General features: G+C 37.1%; 4 protein-coding genes across 6 annotated transcripts in view; 2 read left to right on the top strand and 2 right to left on the bottom strand.

The window, feature by feature from the left end:
• The window catches only part of LOC105160303 (metal-nicotianamine transporter YSL3), a 3,874-nt gene extending 2,132 nt beyond the window's left edge, over window positions 1-1,742 (top strand). The window contains 3 exon segments of the mRNA XM_011077622.2: window positions 1-140; window positions 248-362; window positions 454-1,742. The exon segment at window positions 1-140 is cut by the window's left edge and continues 12 nt beyond it. Of these exon segments, the coding sequence (XP_011075924.1) occupies window positions 1-140; window positions 248-362; window positions 454-1,388 (1,190 nt within the window). The 3' untranslated portion in view covers window positions 1,389-1,742.
• On the bottom strand, window positions 3,201-4,056 carry LOC105160301. The gene has a single exon (XM_011077621.2). The coding sequence runs from the start codon at window positions 3,974-3,976 to the stop codon at window positions 3,386-3,388; it is 591 nt and encodes a 196-aa protein (XP_011075923.1). The 5' UTR covers window positions 3,977-4,056; the 3' UTR covers window positions 3,201-3,385.
• LOC105160300 (cytochrome b5) lies at window positions 6,758-8,494 on the top strand. Of its 2 annotated transcripts, none has more exons than XM_011077619.2 (4): window positions 6,758-6,915; window positions 7,025-7,124; window positions 7,941-8,007; window positions 8,125-8,494. In XM_011077619.2, exons 2-4 carry the CDS (start codon window positions 7,038-7,040, stop codon window positions 8,373-8,375), a joined length of 405 nt encoding a protein of 134 aa, XP_011075921.1. In that variant the 5' UTR covers window positions 6,758-6,915; window positions 7,025-7,037; the 3' UTR covers window positions 8,376-8,494. The 2 variants fall into 2 exon arrangements, with proteins under 2 accessions (XP_011075921.1, XP_011075922.1); XM_011077620.2 differs by having other exon boundaries at window positions 6,830-6,881.
• On the bottom strand, window positions 8,738-14,095 carry LOC105160299 (small G protein signaling modulator 1). Of its 2 annotated transcripts, none has more exons than XM_011077616.2 (5): window positions 13,601-14,095; window positions 11,328-11,463; window positions 11,145-11,194; window positions 10,392-10,445; window positions 8,738-10,150 (listed from the first exon to the last, which is right to left on the bottom strand). In XM_011077616.2, the coding sequence occupies exons 1-5, from the start codon at window positions 13,786-13,788 to the stop codon at window positions 8,950-8,952; spliced, it is 1,629 nt and encodes a 542-aa protein (XP_011075918.1). In that variant the 5' UTR covers window positions 13,789-14,095; the 3' UTR covers window positions 8,738-8,949. The 2 variants fall into 2 exon arrangements, with proteins under 2 accessions (XP_011075918.1, XP_011075919.1); XM_011077617.2 differs by having other exon boundaries at window positions 13,301-13,743.

Genomic DNA, 14,304 nt, shown 5'->3' with positions numbered 1-14,304 from the left:
CCCACCTTGTAAACTTGTCATTGCTTCTCGGAGCAGTGCTTTCTTGGGGCGTCATGTGGCCACTAATAGGTGCAAAAAAGGGAGATTGGTTCCCGCAAAGTATCAAGGAAAGCAGCATGAAGAGCCTTAATGGTTACAAGGTATTTTTATGAAAGTTCCTTTTGATACTCGTAAAAACAACTCAGTTCAGTGTTTTTCTGTTCACGTCATCTCCAAATTAAACTATATGATTCATGTTCATCTGCAGGTTTTCATTTCAATCGCTCTTATTCTAGGTGATGGTCTCTACAATTTTATCAGGACCATTTTGTTTACCATTAGAAGTATGTATTATGCATTCAACAAGGAGAATCTGAAAGCAGGTGAAAAAGCAATTTGCACGAAATGTTGTCGTTGGCCTTTGTAAACAAATTGATTATCAATTTTACTGAAAAAATCTGTTTCTTACAACAGTTTCAGACGACAAGAATCAACCCTTAGATGATATTAGAAGGAATGAAGTATTCATAAGGGAGACCATTCCTTTCTGGGTAGCTTGTGTTGGCTACATGGTTTTCTCCATTATCTCTGTAATTGTCATCCCAATCATGTTTCCTCAGCTGAAATGGTACTATGTTCTTGTTGCATACATTCTTGCACCATCTTTGAGCTTCTGCAATGCTTATGGAGCTGGTCTAACTGATATGAACATGGCATATAACTACGGAAAAGTAGCTCTCTTCGTGCTTGCAGCTTTGACCGGGAAAGACAATGGTGTGGTTGCTGGACTGATTGGATGTGGCCTCATAAAGTCGATTGTTTCCATATCCTCTGACTTGATGCACGACTTCAAGACCGGCCATCTCACCCTAACATCGCCACGGTCCATGCTTGTCAGCCAGGGCATTGGGACGGCCATCGGCTGCGTGGTGGCTCCTCTCACATTCTTCCTCTTTTATAAGGCCTTTGATGTGGGCAATCCGGATGGGAATTACAAAGCCCCTTATGCAATCATATACAGAAACATGGCAATTCTTGGTGTGGAAGGCTTCTCTGCTCTGCCTCACCATTGCTTGCAACTGTGTTACGGGTTTTTTGCATTCGCTGTTTTGGCCAATCTGTTGAGAGACATAATGCCGGAGAAGTTTGGGAAATGGGTTCCTCTACCAATGGCTATGGCGGTGCCTTTCCTTGTGGGAGCTTACTTTGCCATCGATATGTGTGTGGGGAGTTTGGTTGTTTATGTTTGGCACAAAGTCAATAGCAGGAAGGCTAGTTTGATGGTTCCAGCAGTTGCATCTGGTTTGATTTGTGGTGATGGACTCTGGATTCTCCCTTCTAGCATTCTTGCTTTAGCTAAGATCAATCCTCCAATCTGCATGAACTTCTTGCCTACAAAGAGCTCGTGAGTCATTAAAAGCATACCACAACAGTAGTTCAAGTTGCGAGATCTAACTGGTAAGGATTTGACATGTCTAGAAGTTAGAGCATAACATAATTAGATATTCAGAAATAAAAATGCAGTTTTGGATTTGACATGTCTAGAAGTTAGAGCATAACATAATTGGATATTCAGAAATAAAAATGCAGTTTTAGTACAATGACGTTCCAAGCTAGTGCAAGCCTTAACCTATGAAGGTCAGTGTCAACATTGTATCTTTTCAGCAACAACAGTGATTATACGAGAGCGAAATTTTTACTAACACAGATTTAGTTGGAAAAGAAACACCGAAGACAATCTACCATTTAGCATGCGCTATTAATCAAAAACAGTAAAGGAGAGAAAAAGTACCATGTGAGGGTACCCACAACCTCTACCATTTAACATGCGCTATTAATCAAAAACAGTAAAGGAGAGAAAAAGTACCATGTGAGGGTACCCACAACCTCGGTGCCGCATCCCATAGATTCTCTGCTTTATCTTATTTTCTTCTGGTCCGGCCCTGCCAGAAGCAACTATCTGAATACGAAATGCCAATATACATGATGAACGTGATGCAAGTTGAAGCACCACTAGGATTCCATAATGACGGTGATCGCTGATGAATTGTAAGGCCACACTCCCATTTCGGCACAGATACTATCAACTCAATGTGTGGTAATGCATCACCACTCTTGGTGCCAGTTGTTTTCATTGCACCAGTGCTAACTTTTAAGATTCATGCATATCTATATATGTCATTTTCAGCACAAATTCTTTTTCTAATAAGACCAAAACTCAGTTTAGACACAAATGAAAGAAGATTAAGCAACGTAAGATAGGACAAAGCAAAGATAAGAATAAAATACAAAAGATGAGGATGGATAGAAAACACTTCTCTTCAAAATAGCAACCACGAGTAGAGGTGAGACATTTCTCACACAAGTCCTCCCACAAATAAGCTTTAGCCTAAATTGAATTCTGATCTTAAATATTAACGATCCAGGAGCAACCTGCCTTGCCAAGATTACCATCTTCAACACTGATAAAACCCTGAATTGGCTATAACATTATGCACAGCACAGTACATGCATAAAGGTTGGCAACATGGTAATCTCTTTCTTAAGAGAAATATACACTAGTTGGTCCTAAACAGGTGTTGCTGCTGAACTTTTTTTCCCAGTTAAAGCATACAGTTTAAAAAGATATCGAATAAGCACAATATGCAGGTTCAGTCTCAGGTTGAACTGCCAACGGTCCAAGACTCCACCACAACTTCAAATTCAATGACATAGCAACAATTTGAGATCATATCAAGGGCATTTTACGATTACATCTGATACCTCATAGCTGGAAAAAGAGCAAGGTTGACTTCTGCAGTGCCAGAGACATGGTGAAAATATATGCTATTATTAATAATTCAGTCAAAGAATTCCTCCAAATACAGAGGCAAAACGTTCACAGATTGCAAAAGATAAAATATCAAGACAACTAGAGTTACTTGACTGAACTCTGTAATTTCGTTCTTCAGCAGGGTTGAAGCATTCCGGAACTTGCTATAACATAACTTCATGTCATTTTTCAAAAGGCTGGTGATATTACCAGAACACCTAGTTGCTGTCAGAGAACTTCCAAGAATTTCCTAAAATGGCTCATAACCTTAGTTCAAATTGTTAGGTTTGTGATGATTCATACAGCATATCTCTTTTCATCCAGTCCCATCTCTTCTTTCTTAGTTAGTGTGAATTTACCAAAGCTCCATTATTATAAAATGTTGACCAGAACGACAAATTCACGCCCATCAGAACAATCATAGTTAACTCTGAAATTTTCAACACCATATATAGATCAGTACAGTGCTAAAATGGTACTCCATTGCTAAACAAGACTCACAGAGAAACAGGACAAAAGAGGAAAATTACTCAAAGTTACAACAGAGATTTGTCATCAAAATCGTAGTTATGATTTTTCTTTTTTTGTCTGATTTCAATCAATGAAACCTGTTTTCTGAAACACGGCGTTGCGGACGCGGCGCAAATCCCGGCCCTTCAGCGTCCTCCCTGCTCCTTCAAACACCGAGAACGTGACGTGCGACCTGGCAACAATCACGTGTGGCGGCACCATCTCTTCTTCCCCTTCAACCTCATGATCATCCTCCGCCTCATCAAACCTCCCCAAGTTGTCATTTTTATATCTCCCGCGAAATTCCTTCGGCCACAAAGGGATGTTCACAGGAGCCGAATGGTTAAACTTCGCCAGAATATCCTCCTGCCGCGTCGCCGACGGAATTATCTTAGGGTTGAGGCTGGACTTCCGGCGGATGAGGTGATGGACGTCATCGGAGAGGGCATCCGCGAGACCGGATTTCGCCGGATTGAAGCGGTGGCGGTCGGACGGCGGAGACGGGGACGGGTTGTTTGAGTAGGAAGAGGGGTCAGAGGAGACGGCAAAGGACCAGACAACGTCACTCTCGTGGAGCTCAAGCGGGTCCGGGTTAGGGGTGGGGGCGGATTCTGGTTGTTTGATGAATCCGAGGAAGCGGAGAGTTGAGGATGAGGAAGGGTTGTTGCTGGCCATGGGGATTGACCCACTCCCCCTCTCTCCCAACAACTCCTCCCCCTCTTCCTCAACCAGCACAATTTCATCTTCTTTTTTTTTTTTCTTTATTATTAACAACTAGATTATATGTATAATTGAATTTTGTTATCATTTATATTTAAAGTAAAAAAAATATATTTTTAACCCCAACAGACTTAATGCAAGTTAAATAAAATTTTTTATAACTAAATTATTTTCATGCATTGTCAGGAAGTATATTTTCATTGTTATAAGGATAATTTAATTTGAAAAAAAAATAATTTTATCTGCAATAAATAAATAATAAATCTAAATATTAATCTTTTATTTTTATTAACATCAACAAATTTAATGAATTTAAATAAAAAATTTATTTATGCAAATCTCAAATATGCTAAATGTAATATTTTAATCACATAAAATTTAATTTAATCATACCAAATATAAAAAAGAAGAGTATAATTATATATATAATAATATGAATTTTGTTGTGAATTTTTGTGGTGATGGGAATGTGGAGTATAATAATATGAGTGGTGATGGAACAAGTGGATGAGGAGAATTGAGGAATGAGGTGTAATCTAAGTGGCCACCGCTTATTTGTTATTTTATTTATGTACAAAAAATAGGTAAGAAAAGTATAAACATCCATTCCTAATTAATACCCATACCAATTACCAGCCTTCACCATCTCAATACACCTTTCACCCCCATCAATTTTGAAAAGTGGGAAAACGGTTGTGGGCTTGGGCTTTGACAAGTCTCCACGTTTTTACCTTTATCTACTTAGCCCTTAGCTTTGTCCCCATGGCCTGCTTACCAAATGGGCCTATGTTTAGTACTAAAATTATAGGCCCGGATTCCAACCGTTTCTTTTAATTTGATAAGTATTATGCGAGAATTACATTCACACTCCATCATTTATGATCTATTTATATAAACTTCCCACATCTTTTGTATAATTGCATATATACCCATAAAAATATCAGTCTTATTTATATAAATTATTTCTATTTTTTAAGAAATTACACATATACTCCCTAATAAAATATCTTTACACAAACTACCCCTACAATTTGACTGTTATAAATGACTTTTGTAATTATAAAAAAATATAGGAGTAATTTGTATAAACATACCATAAATTAGGGGTGTAATTGTATTATTCTATCGAATATAATTAATTAGTCAAGTAAAACAAATTATATTCCATTCTAATACAACATAATTGAAGGAGTAGTTGGTTTGAATAGGTAATATTATCTTAATGTTGATTTTTTTTTTTAAGACAAAAGATTCATTTTTCCAATCTTAAGGGGTTAAAGCAGAAAGTCAATTCAACAACCACTTTAGGTCATACCACAATTTTTAGACTGATAAGGAGTCATTTTTCCTAATAAATTTTCCTTAGAATCATAAGAACAGGGGATAACTATACCCTTTTTTTAAAATTTGATATAATTACATGTAAATTCCTATAATTTAAAAATTTATACCTGATACTTTTGAGATTTACTTCCGTTTAACAAAAATGAGATAGAAATTCATGTTTACCCTCGATTGACTTATTGCAGGTCAAATAAATATTTTTATGATCAAATCACCCTTATACATCTTCATACGTTAATGCATATGAGAAGATATATCTTCATCATTATAAGAATAGTTTAGTTACAAAAGATTTTTATTTAATTTGTAATAGGTCAGTAATAAGTCCATTGAAGGTAAATATTGATCTTGATTCAATTTTTTTTATCGATATTAACAAATTCAGTATATTTTAAATAATAAAAAAACATATTTGTTAGACGAAAGCAAACATAAAAAATATCGAACATAATTTTTCAAATTATAAAATATCTATACGTAACTATACTTGAAAAGGGGAGTGTAGGAAGAGTGAACGGATTTGTTTGTCTTAGTTGAAATATCACACATCTTTACTTTTCAATTCAAACGGTCTCTAATAAAGCCTTTAACCACAAATGACTACAATTGTATTCCTTTGAAATGTATGAGACTTACACTTAACAGTTTGTACATGTGGTGGAAATCCGTGTACCAATGATATTTCCTGTGGGCTGTATCTACCCAGTGGTCCCACTCAACACTTTGTTTTTTTCTAAAGACTACCTTTGAAGTACGTTGTTTCTTTGGCGTATGATAAATAATATTTTATATTCTTAAATATTAATTAGATAATTATGTCAATATATAATTTAAAAGTTTAAATAAATTAATTTAGTTTATTAATTGATAGAATAACATCCTCAGAAGTTGGTGGATTTCGACTTATAAACTTAAAGTTTTATGGAGCCTCAACTTCACCAATAAAATTAAATTTTATTGGCGTATCATGTTTGTTATGATCAGCACTTTATACTCCTTATTTATCATTTATTTATACAAATTATTAATGTCTTTTTTGCATAATTACAGAAACAACTAGCCAAAAAACAGAGATAGTTTATGTAATGATACTAATATTTTTTAGAATGTATGTAAATTTTTTTAAAAAGTGTTGATAATTTGTATAAATAATATTGATGTTTTTAATAAATATATTATATAAAAAAGGTAGGAATAATTTGCCTTAATTTATATATATGCAGTCCAGATAAATATTTTACGTCTACTTGCACCCGTATAAGTTTGTTTAGCTGAACTTTGAGATTAATATATCTCAGTGATTGTGATACAACAATTAATTTAGAGCCCTAATAATGATTTCGAACTTTCGAGAATAAGGCAACAATCACGACAGGTGGGTTTGGAGTTGGAAACATAAGGGCAAAGCCCCGTGAATTTCTTCGAAGTTGGGGGTATTACTACAAAATCTGCATATTTATATATCATTCGTCATTCCATAGTCTTCACTCGCTCTTTGGTCAAAACGGCAAATTTGGTGAGAGGGGGGAATTCTCGGTCTTCTCTCTCTTGTGAGCTCTTACGTTTGTTTGCATAATCGATTCGAATTCTATATGTGGTGATCTTCTGTTGAATGTTAATCGTGGAGAATTTGTGTTGATCGTTGAGGTTTCTGTGCAGTTCTAAGGAAATAATGGCGTCAGATCCGAAAGTTCACCTGTTTGAGGAGGTTGCCAAGCATAACGAGGTTAAGGATTGCTGGCTTATTATTAATGGAAAGGTAAGATTGTTTTCCTTTTTTTACTGGAAAGAGTAGTATTGTACTCTTACTACTGTTGAAGCTTTTTTGTTTGCTATCCTATTATTATTGTCATGTCTTTTGAATTCTTAATTGATGATTACTGTCTTTATTAAGTTTTAAGTCCTGATTATTTTAAGTAGCATGCGTTTCATTTTCAACTTTTATGTATCAATCGTTGGAGTATGATGGAGTTGCTATCTAAATTCATTCTTGTTTGTGTTTCTTGACTCGGACTGATGTGTGATACTCTCAGTATTGAGTTTATCAGTTGGTTCTGTATTTTTACGAATTCAGTGAGTCATGTTATTGTCGGGGGAGGATAAATGAGATGATACATACACAAGATTTTGAGGCGTAATTTCAGTTGGATAATTGGTAATCAGATGCTATTCCTATTTACAGGCAAAAGTTGTCCCATTGGATAAGAATTGACTTTTATTCTTTGCATGCACAACACAATCCTTTCATCCTTCTATTTTCCAACTGAGGAGCAGATAGTGGAATTACTTTTGCAGGACTCGTTTCCATAAAAGCAGTCTCTCTCGCTGCAGCCCACACGATCCAGGAATTGCATTTGATTTATTAAGTTTCATATATGCTCTTCTGGAACTAATTAGGGTTTTAGATGGAAAAATTCAGTTTCTAGTTCCTGACTCGTACACTTTAGAGGGATATGTAGTTGGATATATATGTTGACTTACGGGTTTTTCTTTGAGCTTCTTGTCCATAATTTCCCTTTCCTGAAGTAATATTGAGTTGGTGAATATTTGCTTAGAATTTTAATTATGCTTTCAGGTTTATGATGTGACTCCGTTCATGGATGACCATCCTGGAGGTGATGAAGTATTGCTAGCAGCAGTAGGTAATGTTGGACTAACCCTTTATAAACACTCCTCTTCATTGTATAATTGCTCTTTCATGAAAAGACAATGTGCTTAATTACAGGCTCTTCATCCCTGATTATGTTTGCAATTTGCAGGAAAAGACGCAACCAATGACTTTGAAGATGTTGGCCACAGTGATTCTGCTAGGGAAATGATGGACAAATACTACATTGGGGAGATAGACATGGCAACGGTTCCCCTGAAACGAGCTTACGTCCCCCCAAAACAAGCATCTTACAATCCGGATAAGACGCCTGAGTTTGTGATTAAGATTTTGCAGTTCCTTGTCCCTCTCTTGATCTTGGGTTTGGCCTATGGTGTCCGACACTACACCAAAGAGAAATGATCAAGTTGAACTGGGATACACTTCATTATTGTTACTTTTTAGAATTCCTCTTCACAGTTGTGAGAAAAATCTCAGTTACTTGGGAATAAGCTGAATTTCAGATGAATTTCCTCTTTAGACAAATCCTTTTCCCCTGCAATGAACCTAAGATCCTCCTTACCAGTTTTGTGTGGTTTTCAATGAACGTCTTAACAGAACAGTCAGAATCCTTCAAAATTATCCTTTCTTATCAAACTATGAGTAATCCATATCCCCATTTCCTATAATCTGGTATAACAATTGAGTTAGCTAGACGTGACTCTTTCGTTTTATTTTGGGAGAGGAATTCAGCACGAGCCGAGACAAATAAGGTGCAGATGAGATTTTTCAATCTGTAGTGTCCATGGGCAGGATAGAATTTCACCAATATTTTGTCATCAAACATAACATCGTTCACAACAGCCTGTCATATTAGCTTTGCTACTTTGCGCAAAGCATGTCCCTAGTTTGTTTGCGGAGAAAGATTTTAGGAACATTTTTTTCTACCATACTTAAAATGAATAAATTAGCTGACTGAAACCTTTTACGACACACATCATAACGGAGTCTCTATTTTGTCATGGAGGGTCACTACCAAGTCGTGTGCATCATCAAGGAGCTTCCACACATCAAGATGCCCAGCCATTGCGTTGCACTCCCTTAAAATCTCATCCATGCTATTATACTTTTCTATAATTTGTTTCCTCCTTTGCAATACGGAAGCTGCAATTGCATATAACAATAGATCATCGGTTGGGGGTGCTCGTAGCCTTATCCTGCTCCAAGCAGACTTCCCAATTCCCGCCCTAATTGCAGCCTGATCAGCCCAAACGACTTCCCAAAGGCACAACGTCTGGTCAAACGTAAGTTCCCTTCTAAATAATACTACCACCATTCTGTACACGAAAAAACAATCCTCGGCTTGAAGTTTTTCCAAGTGCCTGTAAAGATGCGAGTCCTTGTACTTGATGATTTTAGAAACGATGTTCAGCTGCCTTCTGATTCCAACTTCATCGAGCCTGAAATTGTGACGGGCCTTCTTCATGAAACCCACAAAACACCAGAAAGCTTCGTGGTCCTCTGTCATCACAGAAATTATGGGAGAAAGTAGATCACTCATTCCCTGGCAATAGCCAATTTCAGGATCATAGAGCGCGTAGGCCTCAAGAACAGCAACTAAGCGAGCAGCATGGAACATCCTGCCAGGATCGAGGTGATCATAATCTTTCAATCCAACGACCTCAGCAGCACGACGTGCTTTGGCATCCGATACTGCAGCCTGTACTGGGGAGTATGTTTGCCATTCTGCATCAGCTCGAATAGCATCTAGGCGGATAATTCGCTGCCAGGTGGCAAAATCTTCTCTACTGCAGGGTTCTGACTGGATTTCCATTTTCGAGGGAGACAAATCCTCCTTTAAGGGCAGGTCAGCATCATTATCCTCTGCGCTTACTGTAAAGTTGAAAGTTTGACTTACTTCAGGGTCATCGGAGGAGTCAGAGTCCAAAGAATCTGAGTCAGAAGCAATATTTGAATCTGTAATTCGTTTTGACCCTGCATATCCATCCATCATTGAGCTGGTAGGCTGGTCTGCTTCCTCATTATACTGTAACCCTTCCTCACTGGAAAGGGATTCTCTGGCACTCACAACGTCTTCAGAGTCGGGGGAACCCATGCCTTCCGTGAGACTTCCACTACCAGGACTCCTATATTTAAGAAGTCGCCTACATTGTCTCCGTAATTTTTCATATTCCTTTCTGCATGCATTATTAGAATGCCCATAGGAAGTCAATATGTAAGAAATCTAAAAGAAAAACATCTGATAATCTAACTTGGATGAGGAAAGGAAAAAGGAAACAAGAAATCCGAGTGCGGACCAGGCACTTCTTTCTCTTTTCTTTTTTTATTTGCGCATGTGCATGTTTTTATGAGGAGATTGTGGTGGTATTTTGGTGCTTCAAACGCTTAAATAAGGGGAGCTGAAGTTTGTCGCCTCACCTTTTCTGAGTTGCAATGATATCTCTTTCTTCTTTAGTACTTGTCAAGTCATAGCTGTGAAAAGAAAAGAGTCAGCATCATTAGGTTTAGAAAAAGGAGAAAAGAAGAGAAATTGGTATCTGGATTTTTTTCAAGTACCCAATATACTAAAACAAAATAACAAGACTTGAAAACCAAATTAAAAGACATTAATGCATCCACAAGAAGCTTTATGAGTGCATTGTTCCCTCATGAGTGAAAAGGATTGCTGGAAAATCAAGTTGTTCACATATACTGATATATAAATTTCAAACTCTGAAACAACATTTTTGATGACTACTGTGAGTGCAAAAAGCAAATTAATTTCATCCCTAAGACCATAAAAAAAAGTAAGACAAAAATAAGGGGGAAGCAGAAGGTGCCAAAGAATAAAGATGAGGCTCAAAGGAGGGGAACTTTGTGATCATGACATGTCGGAAATTAAATGGTTGTTACAAGAAAAGATGAAGTTCGGAAATATAGAAGCCAAGTAAACACAGGAAAGTATTCCTGTTTTGAAATGATCACCTTGAGTCGAACCAATCCTTTGCCTTCATTATCTACACTAAAGCACTTCCAATAGAGACTTTCAGAAGTACAACAATGTTGGGTGTTTTATCAGGCATAAACCCAGAAGCATTTAACTATTAATGGAAATTCGAGAAACAAATGCACAATGCATTACAAGGAAAGTACTGACATTCAGATGCATACTCCAAGGGTGAATCAACTTACACTCCAAGAAGAAATGGCCAAACCTCAGCACGAATACTCGGATCAACACCCTGCATGAAACAAAACACAAAAATTACATTCAAACAGCTACTAAGAAAACTAGTCATTCAGATTTACAGAAAGCAGAGTCATATCCTAGAAAATATGAAGAAGAGCTTTAAGTTATGTGAAAGGGCAACTTACTCCACTGCGGACTTTCTTCAAGAATTTAACTCCATTGTCACGGAGTTTTCCATCTGGAGTGAACAAACTTCTCCATTGCTGAGGTGAGAGTACGCGTTTCCTTTTTCTGCGAGACCACGGGGATTTGAGACGACCCCTGAGAATTGACAAAAGCACTAATTATTCATCCAATAAATGAGAAGCCAATGTCAACAAAATAAAACGAGTCTCAGACATCACAAAGGAGGTGTTCATACAGCCTACGGACAATTTTTTTTAAGAACAAGGACTAAATAACAAACACTGGTTATCGAGTTTCATCACATGATAATTAGAAAGACAAAATCCAGTCAGATATGAAAAACACGTTTCTAGCTTATGGACCACATGAACAACTCAAGAAAAAGTCAATTTCCAGAAGCTTTCCAGCAGATTAAAATGAAGAGTAGCTTCCTAATTTTATACAAATATGAACAACTTTGAACTAGAGAATTTCTTTTCTTTCACTATAAACTGGTGCTTGAATATGATAGATATGCAAGATGTGATACAACAACAAAAGTACAGGTTTTCCAAACTCTGTCATACCAAATTCATATAGTGCTATACAAAATATCTAAATACTCAACCTGAAAAATCTACTGGTTCTCAGTGTTTCGCCACATCTATTTGTTCTGAAATACAGTATAGAACACCACTGTTTACAAGCAAGCCCAATCAAATTGTTTTTTTTACAGTGAAATCATTGAAAAATGACCATTTTATTGTTCTAAAGGTGCTAATTAAATTACAAGAAATATTAGCTCCGGAATGATATAGTAAGTTTCTGATTGAAATTTGAGAATCACAGCCTTATCTGCTGCAAAGATCACAAAGCAAATGAAAAAGTATGTGAGCACTAGAAAATGGAAAGCTATGTTCCTCTTCAAAAACTTTGATCCTGTTCAATCATAAATATCGTACCACTTGACTGTTACTGCAAAAGTCGCATCCATTACTAGGTAATGGAAAAGGAAAATCATGACATGTGTAGAAGGAAACCACATGGGGCACACAAAACACAAGCCAAATGAAATGCATAAATTGTATAACATACATTGAAAAGCAGTTTTCCAGAACATAAAATCACTATAATCGGTAATCCTGATATCAGATCATCCATATGGTCATTGAACAACCTATTCAATCATTACCTTGAAATATTAAGCAAGGCAGAGAATGGGATTAAGATATCCAGGAAAAGGATGTTTATGGGCAGAAATATTCAACTTTCTTCCGAGCATTCAACATCTGCAAGTCACTTGTATATTTAAAGTGTAAAGCAGGAGTTGATACAAGCTATTGACCTCCACCTTGCTTGAGGAAATTTGAGGGGAAATGGAAAAGATTTAGTCTCCACGAGAGAAGGTCAACCAACAATTTCCAGTTCAAGCAAGAATTTCTTTCTCATTTCGTTTCCATTTCCTCATTGGATTAAAGTGGAAAAAATAGATATCCTAACTTCATGAATTATTCTCAGCAGTTTTCCAATTCACTAGTACTAAAGCTCAGTACGTCTGTTAGACGCTGCATTACTCTTTACCCTACATCCAAAATGAGGACACAAGGTCTTCTAAGCTATCAAATACAAAATGAATTTTTCAAAGTCCTCAGCTCATCTTTGACCACCAATCATATGAATGCTACTAACTTACCTAGTTAACTTAACATTAATCTTCCTCATCCACCCAAACTAAACTGAGCTTAAACGCCTAAAATCATTGCGAAAAATGAAGAGATGTGAGAAATGGGATTGGGCTGCGTGAATTAAAGATTGAGCTGAAGAATAGGAGGAAATATAAGAGATTAAAGAAAGTAATTCTTCGGAAGTATAAGATTAAGATCTGAACTTAAATCACCAAACTACACCACAGAATGAGACAGGAAAATAAAAACAATGACAAGGGAGTAACTTCAAATAGAGTAATTTTAAAGTGGGGAAAGAAGAGACTCACCGATCAGAAGAAGAAGGACAAGAAGAAGCTGGTGAGGAGTTGGAGGAGGCTACTACGAATAGAACCGATCTCAAATGAATCCACGATGAAGATGGCGACGACGAATTTGAGGATGATGATGATGGCGAAGATTTTGACGATGACGAAGTCTGACTTCGTCTTAAAGCTCTCATCTATAAACTGTCTTTTACTACTACTTGGTTTTCTTTTTACTAAATAAATACTGTGCCTAGGGTTACAACACCTGATTTTCAGAAATTTTCTGCGATAACTTGGCACATATTTCTCCTTTCTTTTTACCTAGCGGTGTAGAAGACAACGGCAGCTAATGCGACGCCAGCAAACACCGTGAAACCGAGGATTACGGCGCCATTTGCCACCGCATCTTTCCAGACTCCTCCTCCGCCACCTCTGATGAACACCGTTCTGCTTAGCCGACTGATGGTGCTGCCGATGGCTGCAACCGGCGCGGCCCCGGCGGCAAGCATGGGAAGGATGCCGGATTGACTTATTTGCCCCTGGGATGCCGCAACACGCCAAGTGGATTTTCCACCATCAACCAACTGAAAACAGCAACTGCTTTAATGTTTTTTTCCCACTTTATAAACTTTGCTTCCCTTTCCTTTTCTCACTTTCTTGTTTTGTGCTATTTATTGGTAGTTTCTGTCTTTTCTCTCACTGATCTATCTACTCATTTTCTCTCTCTAGAGAGAGCGTTTAGAGAGAGGGAAAGTAAAGTAAACCCAATGAAGACTAAAGCTACTCTCCGCCAAATCCAATACTTAAATTGAAAATTGTTGGGTAAAAATACTCTCCCTTGGCAGTTGCGACGAAATAATTGAGACTCAGGTTCCCAGGCACCACGACGCCGTATAACTCCAAGTTGGTCATCACCAAGTTTAAATAGTTATCATTATTATCAACAAATAATGATACTCGGGATATTCTAATATACTTTATTTCACTTCACATCTCCTTAATAATATTAATATTCTACCTCATCT

This window comes from Sesamum indicum, linkage group LG4 (assembly GCF_000512975.1).
Source record: "Sesamum indicum cultivar Zhongzhi No. 13 linkage group LG4, S_indicum_v1.0, whole genome shotgun sequence".
Classification (NCBI taxonomy): Eukaryota; Viridiplantae; Streptophyta; class Magnoliopsida; order Lamiales; family Pedaliaceae; genus Sesamum; species Sesamum indicum.
This window is presented reverse-complemented; position numbering and strand designations above follow the sequence as displayed.